Below are 15,896 nucleotides of genomic sequence, written 5' to 3'. Positions count from 1 at the left end.
CGTGCTGTGACTCGCTGAACAGATGATGCGACTCCATGAACTCAGTTAACTGGAGCTGGACCGCGCGCTCTCAGCTTTGGGTGTGACCGCTTAAGTAATCCGAAAACCAAAATGGTTCTATGCCGTAGAGACATGGTTCCCCCGTAGAGCTGGGGGTCAGTGAGGGCAGCCTGCCCCCACAACTCTGGGGCCGTGGGGGCGCTGCCCCAACTGACCTATGCTTTACTGACCCTTGCATGGAGCTGACACTCTTGTAGGCCTTATATGATGGATTGTGCACCGTTTTGACAGAGTTTATGACGAGAGGCGCCCATTGCGAAGTCCTGAAGTCCATGCTACTGAAAGCCCGATTTCAGGTGTTTGACCTGACCTTGACCTGACCTGTGACCTCAAAATTCAACTTTAAAGTACTTATCTGAAGCGTCTCGTCGCGCTCTTTCGTTTGCCGCCTCGTGCGTTTCGCTGCGCCTATTGGTTCTCGAGTTATCGGCTGGGGGCGTTTAACGCCCCCCCCCCAGCAAACGGTGGGTGGCGAAATACCCCAGCAACTGCCGGGTTAAGAAAAACCACAGGGGGGGCCAAAATGGCCCCCCCATCAGGGCGCGGGTTAAATGCAAAATTAGAGCTTGAGATTGTCCGGCATTTAGCCCAACAGGATACCTTTTCAATCGTCCTAGCTGAATCCAGCATAAGCTCAGCTTGTCTGAACTCGGACACACCATCAACATTGCCGAGTCTGAATTTGAGCTCGACGCCGGGCCATGGGCCTGAACTTTGTGGTCATGGGAGCGGGAGCTGGGGGTCAGTGAGGGCAGCCTGCCCCCACAACTCTGGGGCCGTGGGGGCGCTGCCCCACAACTTTTCATAGGGCTAGGAGCCGTCGGGGCAGCTTGCCCTCCCTGAATTAGCGGTTGTGGGTCACAAAGGAAAACTAAAGGGAAGAAAACATTTAACCCGCGCCCTGATGGGGGGGCCATTTTGGCCCCCCCTGTGGTTTTTCTTAAATAGCGAGAAAACGGCGGCGCGCAGCGCCGCCAAATTTTGGGTACCTTACTGGGCATCAATTTGACACCTTCACACAAAATTTCAAGTCACAGGTCACCTCAGGTCAGGAGTTATTGAGGTCAAACTGAGGTCATGTTCGAGTAAAAATGAGCAAAAAACATGACATCTTGAAACGCTCACCAATTCTACAGTTAACAAGCAATTTTAAAGTTCTTTATATGGTTGTGTAGAGAAAAGACGGCGCTACAAAACTGCTATCTCGGATTTTCGAAATTTTGGGATTTTGACCCCCAAAAATAAAAAAATTGATTTTTTTAGAAAAACTCAAAAAATTTCCAAATTTTTTTTCGAATTTCGAAAAAAACGGAATATATGTGATAGTCCCTGCGCTCTTCGATATACATACCAAATTTTAGATCGATACCTCTTTTTTTGGCCAAGTTATAGCGAAAAAACTGTTAAAAATTGATGACGTCAAATTTTTGAACTCAATTTTTAGCAATTCTAGACCTTGTAGCGCAAAACGGAGACCACCATTGAACTCCCCGTGACGAGCTGCATCGAATTGATACCAATTTGATGCAAAAATATCAACTTTGAAATTTGACCTAATTTGACCTGACCTTGACCTGACCTTGACCTGACCTTGACCTGACCTTGACCTGACCTTGACCAAAACGTGACCTAAGCTGGCCTTAAAGTCTGTCTGACCCACATAATCGCATTTGTCATGTAAAATGGACCATAAAACATGTATCACACGACACTTTCATATTGTGACCCCCCAGTGACCTGACGTCTGTGACCTGACCTGGTATCAGTGACCTCAAATAGCAAAATATGTGTTTGAGGAACAATTCCCCATCGATGATTTTCAATGAAATGCATTTTACTCGATTTTACAACGCATTTCTTGAAATGCCTGTAAACGGTGAAAATTCGACCTTTGACCTGACCTGTGACGTCATCGGTCTGACCGAGGTCAATGAAATTGGGTCACAAGGTAGTTCCCCGTTGGGGCTATCCAACACCGTTTACCGCTTGTCGCTATGTTGCGTGGTTCTCAAGATCTGAGGGGGGGCCAAAAATGCCCCCCCCCCCATCAGACCGCGTTGCTCGGCAGACCCCATCTGGGCGCGGGTTAAGAAAAAAATCCCCCTCTTTACCTGGCTTGACAGCTCATGTGGAAGATTTAAGCCTTTATTCTACGTTACCAAAAAGGTAGTTCCTTGACTCAGCTGAGACAAAATATCTCACTTTTTGCAAATGTTTTCGTTTCGTTTTTTTCGATAAAAAGGCGAAGGGTGAAAAATAAGTGGCCTAAAACCGGTGAGAAAACTAGATTTGGGGGTACCCTAGGTTTGGCTAGTCCCAACCGGTTGCCCCCCCCCCCCAAGACGGCCGGCTGGATCCGCCCTTGATGCAGAAAGGATTGCTTTAGTAGCCGCAGTCTTAGTTATTAATGCTAGCATTCTCTCCATGGGCCGATATCGAAAGCACTGCCGTGTATACCCACTCGACAACAGTTGACATTTGCTATCAACACTGTGTACTTGTAGCATTAGATAAAGCCATCGACCATCCGCCGATAAGAACATGCTCGTATCTCTGAGAGCCCATTGAGCCATTGACGAATGGATACGAGCGACCACGTGCCACTGCATTTCCGTTTGAAGCTCTGAGGCGTTGCGCGGTGCATTACCGCGCTGTATGCGATATAGTTGCGCAGTTGAACGTTCCAGCGCGTGGCCAAACTGTCTCGCCCCACCCTCACATGCGTCAGCAAACGCCGCCAGTCCAACCGGTAGTTCACAGGCAACTCTGACGGTCCGACAGTGGCACACTTTCCCTGGCCAAATCCACCAGACGGCGCAAACAAAAGTCATCATTAGCAGTCAGCACGTACCGCAAGCATCACATGCCGCCTTCAGCTCAGTCGCCGTTTTATGTCGCTTCATTGCACGCCACCTTTAGAGCAGTCGTCAGCCGTTGCCATCGTCACACGCCTCTGTTTCAGCACTCAGCAGCCTCCAGCGGTGACCCTGGACACCAATTGGCTAAATGGCGCGAACAGCGCGAATCTAGTGACCGCGTGACAGGCCCGACGGACCCCTGAATTACTCATGCAGGCGGCGTGCCGCTACTGTTGGAGATGTGGGTGGAGACACTGCTGAAGAGGAGGTGTGTGGGCGTGGGAGGCGGCCTGGCGCCGGTTCCCAGCACTGTGGAAAGTGGGGGCGGGGACGAAGGACAGCGACAGAGAGGCGGAGCCGGTAGCAGCGGAGACGCGAGGAGGTGGATCACTGAGTGGCGGTTGTTCTCACCACGCCGCTGTAAAACGTGACAGCCCTGACAGAACACTGAAAGCAGAAAAGGTTAAGCGGGTCCAAACCGAACCTGTGTCATCACCATGACTCGTAGTATCCACTTCATAACACAATCCAGCATAAAACCACCATAACCTCGTTTCATTCATAATCTCAAATCTTCCTGACCTCTTCTGCTGGCGAGAATGCACTGAACAAGGCCCGTAAAGCTTTAGCCGGATTTAGCACCATATCTAATTTCCTCCAGTATGAAGAATGCACCGTACAGAGCCCTCAGCTTATTTCCTCCAGTATGAAGAATGCACCGTATAACCCCCGTATAAAGCGCCAGCTCGATCCGGCCCCACGGCTAATCTCCGTTACAATCGGATCCGTACGGTGTCCGTGCCTATCAGCGTGTAACGGCTCCTTGGCCGGCGCTCGGCCGAGCCTCCTGCCCGGCCCGCTGCGGACAGACGGCGGCGAACCGTGACCTCTCGCAGTCGAGCGGCTCGCCCTCGCCCGGTCACTCACCGCTAGGCGAGCTGGAGCCCTGTCCTCGCGCCGAGGCCGGAAGCAGCCACGCGAGTCCGATCTCCATGCAGGAGGATTAGGTACATGAACCTGCTGTAGGCGAGGTCAGCAGGAAACATGAGGCGCAGCATCAGTCAAATCCTGACCGCAACGCAAATCTGTAAATAACCGTGCAATGTGTATCTTCAGAGCTAGGCAGTCAGCAGTTTCTGCTACCATCTGCGCAATGAAATGATAGCCGCCTGATCCTGCAGTCGATCCGGTTGTGATATGAACCGGATAAAGACTAGTCAGTGTGTGGCACCGTGACTTTTCGAGCCGGAGCTGCCCTTTAAATGGTTTTCTGTATAGGAGTAGTCTCGACACTCGGCAGTAGGTCAGGCGGTGCTGACTGATGGAATGTCTGGAATGTCTGGAATGTGTGGTCGATCAGCGCATGCTGAATGCTGATAACAGTGATCAGTGAAGTGATAAATTGAATACCTTGGAATAAATAGCACGATGGATCCGTCCTAAGGCACTTACATAATACACATCACGCTTCATCCTAATGCTGTTTTTTATATCATGACATGTATAAACTATCTTTAATGCTACTGAAAGGGGCCAACCATTGTCAAACTCTACCTCATTTGAACAATTCACCGCAATAGGTGTTGCAATATGTGACAACTTCACCTACAATCCCTAGGAAGTTGTTACGCATTACAAGTATATTTGCACTCGTACATTACTGCGTGTTGCCCGAATCAGTTCTATCATTCATCGGCAGTCAGCACCTTGGCAACGTTACGCTGAAATGCCGAAAGATAAGAATAGAAGGCTGGTCGTTTGTGCTGAGAGATCGATAATGTTCTATAATGCCGCAATACATTTGAATACATGTCTCGCCTTCCCTAAGCTACTGAATTGATATTGCATTACATCGATATCGACATAAGGTGTATTAGAAAAAGTTCGCTTTGAACAGCACAGTGAAAAATCAAAGCCCGAGGAGTATTGAGAATTTAGAGAAACTTTCGAGGTATGCCCCCGCTGCTTCAGAGACAGTCTTTCTGGATCCGCTTATCCTCCCATATGAATCGGCATATACCCTATATACCATATGATTAAACATTCACCGGCGATTTTCCCGAAAACATTCTAACACGTCGGCAGTGACGCACACCGACTCGGTACCATCCTCTTCCGCTCACAGCCCAACACTACTTCTCCGTCTGATTATACAGGTGTGACTGCTGGTGAGCCGACTTATCTTGGCGTCAGTCCGGGTGCCACGGACCCGCTGACATGGCGTCGGCTGGCTGGCCTGCAGGCCGTGCACAGATCACGTGCGGCTCTTCTGACCGGGCTGTGTGACCCATGTTCACCCCCAGGAACAGCCTTGACCCGTGCTCCGCCGGGTTCTGGGCTAATGGGCTGTAATTGGATGAGATTTACCGCGAGCGCTCACCGCATCACGAGCTGAACAGGCAATCGCACTCACTGTCAGCGCGATGGATGAAACACACTGAGAAACGGTGGCGAAACCCTGTTCAAATTACAGCGGCACACGTCAGCAGTAACGAGATCGAGCTAGATTGATGTTTGAGGCATGGGGTTGATACCAACACACCCTGTGCTGCAAAGCCTGTAATATGACTTAGAAATTGTTATTGATGTTTTTAGGACCTTGGCTATAGATGTACTTAATATGAATTATAAACACAAACATTAGCGTTGTTCACACATTCGCAATCCCTCACAAAATATCATAACTAAAGTTTGATCAAGAAAAATTTTTCTGATGAGAAAGAGAGAGGGAAAGAGGGAGAGAGAGAGGGAGAGAGAGGGAGAGAGAGGGAGAGAGAGATGTAGAGAGAGAGAGAGAGAGAGAGAGAGAGAGAGAGAGAGAGAGAGAGAGAGAGAGAGAGAGAGAGAGAGAGAGAGAGAGAGAGAGAGGAGAGAGAGAGAGAGAGAGAGAGAGAGAGAGAGAGAGAGAGAGAGAGAGAGAGAGAGAGAGAGAGAGAGATGCTGGAGTTAACCAAATGCAGGATCACCGAAGCTATCTATGTTTTGTTGCACACTATCCTAATTTCTAATCACGAAGAAAGTTAATCAATGGGGACCAGGGTGGATGGTGGGACCAGGGCCTGCCCTGGTCCCTCCTTTGTAAGTGGAGTCAACAGCGTGCTCCATCTTCATAATGTAGCGGGGGGTTTCGCGGCGTTGCGGGGCTAACCGGGCAGTGTCTTCTTAATAGAGAAAGAGAGCAAGAGAACTCCGTCGGTGCGCTCCTAGAAGCCCTTCTCTGTGGCCAGCCCCTCGCGAACCCGTTCCGACTCTGACTCTATCTTCCGGGGCGATCAATCGTCGGAAACACATAGGCTAGGGTTGAGGGATGGGATGAGTGATAAGTGATAACCAATTATCCTTGATCACACTGAAATACGAACCCAACTCTACTTAACAAAGGTCCCACTCTCAAACAACAGCGCCCTTCCTAGCTTGAGGGTCATCTCCCACCACATATATGTATCAATCATTCGTCCATTTATCCATCCCCTTACAACCCTGCCATTCGTCCACTTATACCTCGTAATTTACCAGAGCTGACCATCTCCGGTCCCTCCCCTTTTTCCTAACTTCCCCCGGTGGTGCTAGGGCGCGCGCAAAGTCGTTATCGAGTCATTGGCCTTAAATTTCATTTAACCATTATCCCTTCATAACCACAATGTTCCGTACATCAGACAACGCTTCATAATGCTCACGCTACACAATTAGAGATACGACCCACCACAGATTTCGGCACTCGACCCTCGCCTTGCGTGACTTATTGCGGTCCATCCCATCACCATGTCGAACTACCTACACAAAACATAAATGTCCTTCGGCCAGCGGTTCCGAGACTACGGCTCGCAGGACACTGTGTAGTCCGGTTTCCGCGGGGGACTTATTTGAAATTTGAGACCGGGGCTGGGTAACTAAGGTCCGTCCGGGCTGCCTGCGTCGTCTCCGTATAGCCGCGGTTTTCGGGCCAGCCCCCGGCGACCGAAAGGGATTAGTCGTTCGTCGGCTTTACACGAATCCATGACTACCAGTTATGCCAAATTGCCTATAAGAAAACGAAAACTAAGCGTACCACGGCCCGCGGTGGGCTTATCTAAACTTTGAAACCGGGCTGGGTAACTAGGTCCGTCCGGGCTGCCTGCATCGTCTCCGTATAGCCACGGCTTTTGAAACAGCACCGGCGACCGAACGGGTTAGCCTCCGTTGGCTTCACACAATCCACGACTACCAGCGTTATAGGTGCCCGAAGCCCTATCTATCTGTTGCTGGTAGTTAAGCTGTCGTCACAGACCTATCCGAAATGACCGCTGCACGGCCGGAGTAAATCGACTAACAGCGGGGTGGCCAGTACCGACTTACCGCGATCACCCGACTCGCATGCTTTGGTATTTAACCCTCGCCGGCCGAGGGGGGGGGGGCGGGTGCCGCCCCCCCCATAGGGTTTTTTCGCGATAGCTCCGAACACGCTGGCGATAGAGAGCTGAAACTTGGCATACCTGACCTTTGATCCAAGCCGCATCTTTTGACACCAACCGCATTTTTGGGTCAGGTCAGGTCACTGACCTATGACGTCATAAGTGAACCTCTGCACGGTCTTCAGATGTCGCAACTTCGCAACGCCCTCACTGCCAGAGGAGATGTCACAGGGAAATGAAACTTGCAGGATCTAGTATCCATTATGAGTCCCACAACTTGTATATCTCGGATTTTTTCTAAAGGTCATATGAGGTCAGGTCATTTTCGTGACCTCACCATTATAAGTCAATGGGGAAAAATGAAAACTGCTATTCTGGCGCCGGTAACGATCTCCAACTATCTCAAGCACACAGAATCGTGATTTTATGCACTCCTTGCAAGGTTAGATGCGTCACTTTTGCAATGTTGACCTTGCGTGACGTCATTTATGACGTCATCAAGGTCATATTAGTTTTTCGTCAATAACTCTTGATCAAATTGAGCTAGCGAGTCGGGAAAGCCACCAATGGACTCAGGAAGACCTGCCGAATCGAATGATATGCGACATGACCTCTTTCGACCAACTTCGTGACCTGGGGGTGCTGACCTGACCTTGACCTGAGGTCAACACCCCAAGTTGACCTGACCCGGACAAAAAGTATATCATTCGACGCGCCTGAGCGAGACGAACACGATGCTGCCAAAATCGGCGCTCTGCGGCCGTTTTTTGCGAAGTTATTCACCAAAAACTGAACCGTACCTTGGGGCACTTGACCTGACCTCAGAGGTCACCGGTTGACCTAGGACCTTAAAATCGGGTACCAATCTCTGCGTCTCGTAACGGCGCACACGCTCGTTTTTTCCGCGACGCGCTAGCTCCACCAGGGGCGAAACGGCGAGGGGGGGGGTCGTACCCGCCCCCCCCCTCGGCCGGCGCGTATGTAGAAAACCAATAGGTCCGGCGAGGGTTAATGTTCACCCCCGTCCTGCAGCATCACACGTTTCTTCGCGGGACATTACTTAACCGGCGGCATACGTCTCCTCGCTGGGACGCCTGGGGTCCTAACCATCTCCGAAACTACCTACGTCGCTTATCGAATGTCATCCTGCGCTGATCACTCAATGGACCGATAGCGGACCTAACCTATCTTTTAAAACCGCGCGGGGTCACTAGGTCCCTCCGGGCTGCCTGCATCGTCTCCGTATAGCCACGGCTTTATGGGGCCCGCGCCGGCAACCGAACGGATTAGCCTTCGTCGGCTATGCACTCATCCTCAATAATCGATCCTCAACTCGCTCTCATCCTTTCTCTTCACTTACCGACTTATTGCACGTATCCAGGGCTTACCCAAGCGAGGCCTACTATTTAAGTGGGGTCTATCCGAGCTGAGCTTCATTCAGGAAATCCGATTCCTCTACGTGTACAGTCTTCTTCCATTTCACTCGCTTCTCATCTCCCTCCTAACCCGTAGCCGCGTCGGTGGACTTTCCACGCACAGGGGCGTGACGTGCATCATCTATCTCCCCGGTTCCGCAATCCCTATTCATCAGATGATTATGCAGTTGGACAGGTGCGACTTTGTATATGCGTGTTGCTTGTGTGCGGGACATTGGTGAATTGCTTAGGAGGTAGTACCAGGAATCCACTGGCACGGGTTATGTCAAGGACACTTGGGATATGGTAAGGTAGGAAATGGGTTAGCCGCCTCAGCAGCACATGGAATTCAACCAGTGGAACCCACCAGTGTACAATGCGTTCGGTTAGGTCCAATGTGCGTGCACAGTCCTTGTATTCGAACCGTTGGATAATTTGATGAGGAAATAGTACCAGGAATCCACTGGCACGGGCTATGTCATGGAGCTTTGGAATAGGTATGGTGACGTAGGAAATAGGTTAGCCGCCTCGGCAGCACTTGAAAATCAACCAGTGGAACCCACCAGTATAAAACGAATTCGGTTAGGTCCAGTATGCTTGCAGAATCTTTGTATTCGAACTGTTGAATGATCTGATGAGGAATTAGTACCAGGAATCCACTGGTACGGGCTATGTCAAGGAATTTTGGAATATGGTGACGTAGGAAATAGGTTAGCCGCCTCAGCAGCACTTGGAAATCAACCAGTGGAACCCACCAGTGTGAAATGAGTTCGGTTAGGTCCAGTATGCTTGCAGAATCTTTGTATTCGAACTGTTGAATGATTTGATGAGGAATTAGTACCAGGAATCCACTGGTACGGGCTATGTCAAGGAATTTTGGAATATGGTGACGTAGGAAATAGGTTAGCCGCCTCGGCAGCACTTGAAAATCAACCAGTGGAACCCACCAGTATAAAACGAATTCGGTTAGGTCCAGTATGCTTGCAGAATCTTTGTATTCGAACTGTTGAATGATTTGATGAGGAATTAATACCAGGAATCCACTGGTACGGGCTATGTCAAGGAATTTTGGAATATGGTGACGTAGGAAATAGGTTAGCCGCCTCAGCAGCACTTGGAAATCAACCAGTGGAACCCACCAGTGTGAAATGAGTTCGGTTAGGTCCAGTATGCTTGCAGAATCTTTGTATTCGAACTGTTGAATGATTTGATGAGGAATTAATACCAGGAATCCACTGGTACGGGCTATGTCAAGGAATTTTGGAATATGGTGACGTAGGAAATAGGTTAGCCGCCTCAGCAGCACTTGGAAGCAACCAGTGGAACCCACCAGTGTGAAATGCGTTCGGTTAGGTCCAGTGTGCGTGTAGAATCCTTGTAATTGGCCGTTTGCTAATTTGATAAGGAAATAGTACCAGGAATCCACTGGTACGAGCCATGTCAAGGAACTTGGAATGTGGTATAGCAGGAAGTAGGTCAGCCGCCTTAACAGCCCTCGGAAATCAACCAGTGGAACCCACCAGTATGAGACAAGTTGGGTTAGGTCCAGTGTGCGTGTAGAATCCTTGTAATTGTGTACTGTGTAAAATAAGCAGATAAAGAAAACTGATCGTTGCAAATTACTGTGACGAGCCAGACACCTTGAAAACGACCGCTTTCCCGACTGTGTGGCTGGCATATGGCCTGTTATGTTCTATCCTCCGGTCCCTGCCCTTCATCACTTGTCACACTCGTATTACGATATTTACAAGTCCCATTTATTTACATTCTCCCTGACACAACGCTTTTCATTCCTTTACATGCCAAATTTTACGAAACGTTCTGGGACCAGGCCGTCCAGCAATTGGAACTCACACGCCGAGCGGTGCGGCACAAAGTCGCGTCGTCCCTTTCCCGACTCCCCACGGTGCATAATCCCCTCCGTCCGCTTAAATCACAACGGGGCGCCAGACGACTGAAGAGGGCCCACGTCGGCACGCGTGTCGCACTACGCGCACAGTTACATAATTGACCGAGATCGAATTGTGAACTTAAGCTACCTAGACTGAAAGTCCCAAGAATAAATCGAACTACCTAAGCTGGATAGCCTAAAATATTGCGGACGACACAAAAAAGGGGAATATAATGTGGCTCACATAGCAGTAACGAGGGAGGGGGGGGTGTACTTGAAGGATTTAGGGACTAGGTGCGCACCCGTGTTCACCGCGTGACCTTACTTGAGATGGAGTCGCTGACATGATGGCCGTGTCCGTCCAGCGCCCGGCCCGGCGGCCAGAGCCGCCGCCGCGCCGGCGCCGTGATGCCAGCCGCTGGTGTCTCGTGGGCTGTCCGCGATGTCAGACGAGAGACGTGGGCCGAGAGTGCCACCGGCGCGGGATGCGTCGTCCGAGAGAGAGCCAGAGAGCGCCCAAATGCGTCGTCCGAGAGAGCTTTTCAGTTCCGTTTCATCAACTTATACTTCTGATGACGTCATACTTCAGAGGGCCGGGCAGCATCACCTTGTCCAATCTCCGTCCTCCATTCTCAGAAGCTGCACTCGGCTCCGCCCTCGAAAGTTCGTGATTTGCTGACAAAGTTCGGTTCCCCTCCGGCCATGGCAGTCGCACCCTTTCACGCAGCGACCGGGTGGAATTCGCCGCCGGCGCTCACGGCGCCTGAGGCGCCAGGTGGCGGGCCTGGCCCTCTGCTCCCCTTGTTTGAAGTCAGGTCCGGCCAGATGTCCTATATTTTGTCGTTGGCGACCGAGTTCCATTTCATCCTGTTTTCGTACAACCCGGGTCGGTCTCCGCTCCCCTTTCTTGTTTTGGTTCAAATCAGGGCCGGTCTGCACTCCCCTCTCCTTGTTCTCTGGCGGGGTGCCGAGCGTGGGACAGAGTCTTGTTTTCCAAAGGCTAAACTGATTAATGGCTCGAGGCTGGCAGAATGGCGCGTTTCGGTATGCTATTTGTTGGCTTCAGATCCGGGTTCTCATGAAGTGGGGTGGTCATCTATAGAGGACCCCTGTTTGTCAGAGCCTACTGCGCCGTCTGTGTGGACGCCAGCTGGGACGGAGAGAGGGTATCACAGCCGATTTAGCCGGCTGACCGTGTCTGTGCGGCGCTCGCAGATGGCCGTGTTTCAGCTTGTGGCACAGCTTGCAGTTCAGCATGAAAGATGAAAAAAATGTAACGCATCTGCGTTACAATAACATACCCTATCGTTTACCCGCCGCCGGCCATGCAGCAATACACAGACACGGTTTCTGTAATGTAAACAGATGCATTCTGTGTACTCTGAGGGGCCGGCCAGTCGCACTGTACCGGTCAGTTGGTGGTGCAGTGGGCCGCTGGTCGCTGGGGCTTAGTCCGCTGCCTGCTGGTCCAGTCGCAACCCCATCCACTCAGTGCCTTTTGTGTCTGACAGAAGAAAAGCGCAATGGTCGGCCGCGGCTCGGCGCCGCTCTGGGCCGTGCTGCTCTGCCTCAGTGCGCGGCTCGTGACCGGCGACCAGGACCAGCAGCCCTCGGCGCAGCTGAGCTTCACGCCCGACGAGCTGTGGAAGCTTATCGGGCAGGCGGTGAGGTCCGAGGTGCGGCTGATCTTCGAAAAAACTGGATCTGGAGAGGCGGCTGGAAACACTCGACTTCAGCGTGACGGCACTGGAGTCGAGCGTGGAAGCGCTAAATTCCCGGCAAAATGTACTCGATGCCAGAGTGTACGCGACGGATTCCAGGCTGAACTCAAAAGGAGACACGCTTGATGCGAGAGTTGATGACCTGGCTTCGCAGTTATATCGTCGTGGCTCTGAGTCGGATACAATCCCCGCTAGGCTGGACGATCAAAATCATTCGCTGAAAGCATTGGGCGCATCTATTGAGAGCTGCCAAGTTCAAATGTCAGAATGGACAATAAAACTAGACCATCAGCAGTCGAGTCTGGAGGACCTCGTCAAAAAGGTGAGCCAGAATTCGGTCAAGTTAAATGCGACGAGTGGCCTGCTGAACCAGTCTTTGCAATCCTATTACATGGAGGGTAATCCAAACGATTGGCGTCCACGTATGGAAGAGCTGGCCGAAAAAGTAGATAACATAACCTCGCGCGTGAACAAGATGGCCGCAAGCGGGCCGCAGCTGGAGCAACTGACGGCCGAAAACGACATGCTACAGCTGACACTAGATGCGGTCAATGCCGCACTGAACGCCAGCCGGGGTCAACCCGCCACCCCGCTGCCCCGGGACTGCAGTGACCTGCCAGCGGGCACTGCCAGCGGCATCCACGTGCTGCAGCCAGGCCTGGACCGATCCGTGCCACCCACCCCGGCCTTCTGCGACCTGGAGTCGGACGGCGGCGGCTGGACCGTCGTCCAGCGGCGTGCCGACATCCTGCCGCGACAGGAGTTCTATCTCGGCTGGCAGGCGTACCGCGAGGGCTTCGGCGAGCTGGATGGGGAGTTCTGGTGGGGCCTGGAGTCGCTGTGGAGGATGACCGGCTCGCGGGACAGCCGCTACCAGCTGCGGATCACGATGGAGGACTTTGACGGCGAGAGAAGGCACGTGGTGTACGGCACGTTCAGGGTCTCCTCGGAGGCGGATGGATACCGGCTGGCCGTGGGTAACTACTCGGGGGACGCAGGAGACGCTCTCAAACGCCATAACGGGTACCGCTTCAGCACAAAGGACCGGGACAATGACGTGCACTCTGCAGGCTCCTGTGCCACAAGACACCGAGGGGCGTGGTGGTATGAGGCGTGTTATGATTCCAATTTAAATGGACAACCACTGGTTGGACATAACACAGGTCAGGGTGGAATTAGCTGGAATAAGTGGAGAACTTGGGATTACTCTCTGAAAGCTGCCGAAATGAAGATTCGACCGTAGGCACAAACCAAGACTTAAATGTGTTATGGTGGTCTCTTGGGCTTTGCGAGCAGCACTCCTTATGGCATACATATATACTTCTTAATTGTATTTGTCACGTAGCTTGAGTTTTCATGTAAATCTCAGGCTACACTATCAGCGTTTTTTTTTCTTTTATTTCTGCGGGATGTCGGTTTCCGCATTTTTTTTTCGGTTTCTTCGTTTTTCGTTCCGGGCGGCCTCCGCGTGGACGGTGTTGTTTACGGCATGGTGATGGAGAAGTGATCAAAGTAATTAATTACTCATGTTAGATATAACGTGTTTTCGCCAAACTATAGATAAATAATAATAATAAAATTTCTACAAATAACAATAATATATTTTCGATCATAATCATTTGTCAGCTTAAATACAATCAACATATTTCAAGTAAAATGATTGCTTTTGAAACACATTCTTGTCTTGTTCATTCATGGATCGCCCCATTTTCTTTTTTTTTCATTTTAAAATGTTCCATCGTCACAATATCATTGGCAACAATCACTTCTAATCATTCATCATCTAAAACGAAATCCCGCAGAAACCGAAAAAAGTTCAAAGCTCTGAACTTTTTTCGGTTCCGATTCGTCGGTTTTTGCGGGTTTTCGTTCCATGGAACGCCAGACTGGCAGTATAGCTTGCCCAGTGCATTCGCTCTGGGACGAATTTGACGACGCGAACCGAAATCCCGCAGAAACCGAAAAAACGTCGAAATTCATGCTAGTGTAGGCTTAAGGGTACCTGCTCGCTTAAGAAATGAACTGTGTCCTATCGTAACGCATTGCTGAGCTGCTTCCGTCGTTTCGGTATGCACAAAAAATAATGACACCCATTATGCGTGTTTGCTTGTGCAAAAATGATATACTATTAATGGGTCACACGACTCTCATAAAAAATACAATGCCTGCCAGAGCTACACCTAGTGACTTTGAAACTTTCAGCAATCGATAAAAACAACATTATTTACAAAATGTATATCTCGTAAGTTTGATATCGGTAACTTTGGGTCAGGTCACTTTTGCGATCTCCCCCATTATCAGTCCATGCCCATTGGAGAAAATTAAAAGGCGCCTCTCTTGGACAAATGTCATTTTAAACACGTTCAATCATCGATTAACAAGTAAATATGACACACTGAACCGGAAACTGGCATCCGTGACCCCTTTTTATGCCCCTGAGGTCATCTCAGGTCTCGAATAGTATCTAACAGTTTTTTTTTTTCGCTATAACTGTTGTTGTGATGTCTTCTCACGACGGTATTCATTACAAGCGATTCTGTATGAGAGCAATCTATCGTGTTCGAGACGAACGCGTCGGCAACTGCACTTCCGACTGCCGGCTACCTGTGAACAGCAGCATCCGTTAGCGGCTATTCATAGTCGGAAGCTGTTTGTGGCCGCTTCGAACACCGCGATGTAACGGGCTGATGGGATGGTTAGAGAACGTACCGTCACAGCGGCAAACCAAGTGAGAAGTTGCAGAAAAATATTCGAGGATTTTCACATGAAGCCTGACCAGAAAGTGCGGTGAAGCCCGTGAAGCCCCACCCCGCCCATACGTGCGGGTACTCCTTTACTGGTCGAGTCAGCGCTGTCGGTATAAGTTCCACTCAGTGTTGTCGGTAAACAGAAACCCCGGAGTTTCTGGTCGCTCTCCAGGGGTGATGTTGTACCCTTTCCCGTCGACCCCCTATGTGGGGGAGCCCCGGGAGGGGAATATCAAGTATCCGTCTCTGAGACAAATATCCGCCGACCACCGGCAGCGGTCAGATCCGAATTACCAGCGGATGGTCAGTCTGGGCAGCCACATCCGTTTGTTGGGCCGACTCGTGAAACCGAAACAACATCCGTTCATCATCCGTAGATAACTGTACGGAACACTCCAGACGAACTCGGCGTTTTCAAATGTAAAAACGTCTGGAAGACTGGCATAGTGCCGAACAAAGTTTTAGAGAAGAATTATTTAGATGTATTCAGTTTGCTGCCTAATGTTATACAACATAATCGTATAGCACCTCGAAAATGAGCAATGAACATTGAAGATATGTTGTGCGGTAATAGCCCGTCGACCTAAATGGAATTTCAAAGGCAGGCAATACGACTTACTCAGAGCCAGGCGAGCACCCATGAAGCAACCACCGCTCCCACGTTCCCACCATATAAATCAAACGCACTCGCTGATTCAATTTACGAAACCCGGCCGCACTGCGGGACGGCCTCCTTTCGTCAGAGGACGGTCGGCTCCTCAGAGGCCGTCTCTGTACGGTGGCCCGGGACCTCTGAGACCCCTGGGACCTCCG

At 50.7% G+C, this 15,896-nt stretch overlaps 1 protein-coding gene across 1 annotated transcript; it reads left to right on the top strand.

The window, feature by feature from the left end:
- Positions 1 to 12,036: 12,036 nt before the first annotated feature.
- LOC122370448 (techylectin-5A-like) lies at positions 12,037 to 14,680 on the top strand. Its single transcript, XM_043346094.1, has one exon. It carries the CDS (start codon positions 12,596 to 12,598, stop codon positions 13,577 to 13,579), a length of 984 nt encoding a protein of 327 aa, XP_043202029.1. The 5' UTR covers positions 12,037 to 12,595; the 3' UTR covers positions 13,580 to 14,680.
- Positions 14,681 to 15,896: the final 1,216 nt, after the last annotated feature.

This window comes from Amphibalanus amphitrite, unplaced genomic scaffold (genome assembly GCF_019059575.1).
Source record: "Amphibalanus amphitrite isolate SeventyFive unplaced genomic scaffold, NRLGWU_Aamphi_draft 001132F_arrow, whole genome shotgun sequence".
NCBI lineage: Eukaryota > Metazoa > Arthropoda > Thecostraca > Balanomorpha > Balanidae > Amphibalanus > Amphibalanus amphitrite.
The sequence above is the reverse complement of the archived record's forward strand: the minus strand, read 5'-3'. Positions and strand labels throughout refer to the sequence as shown.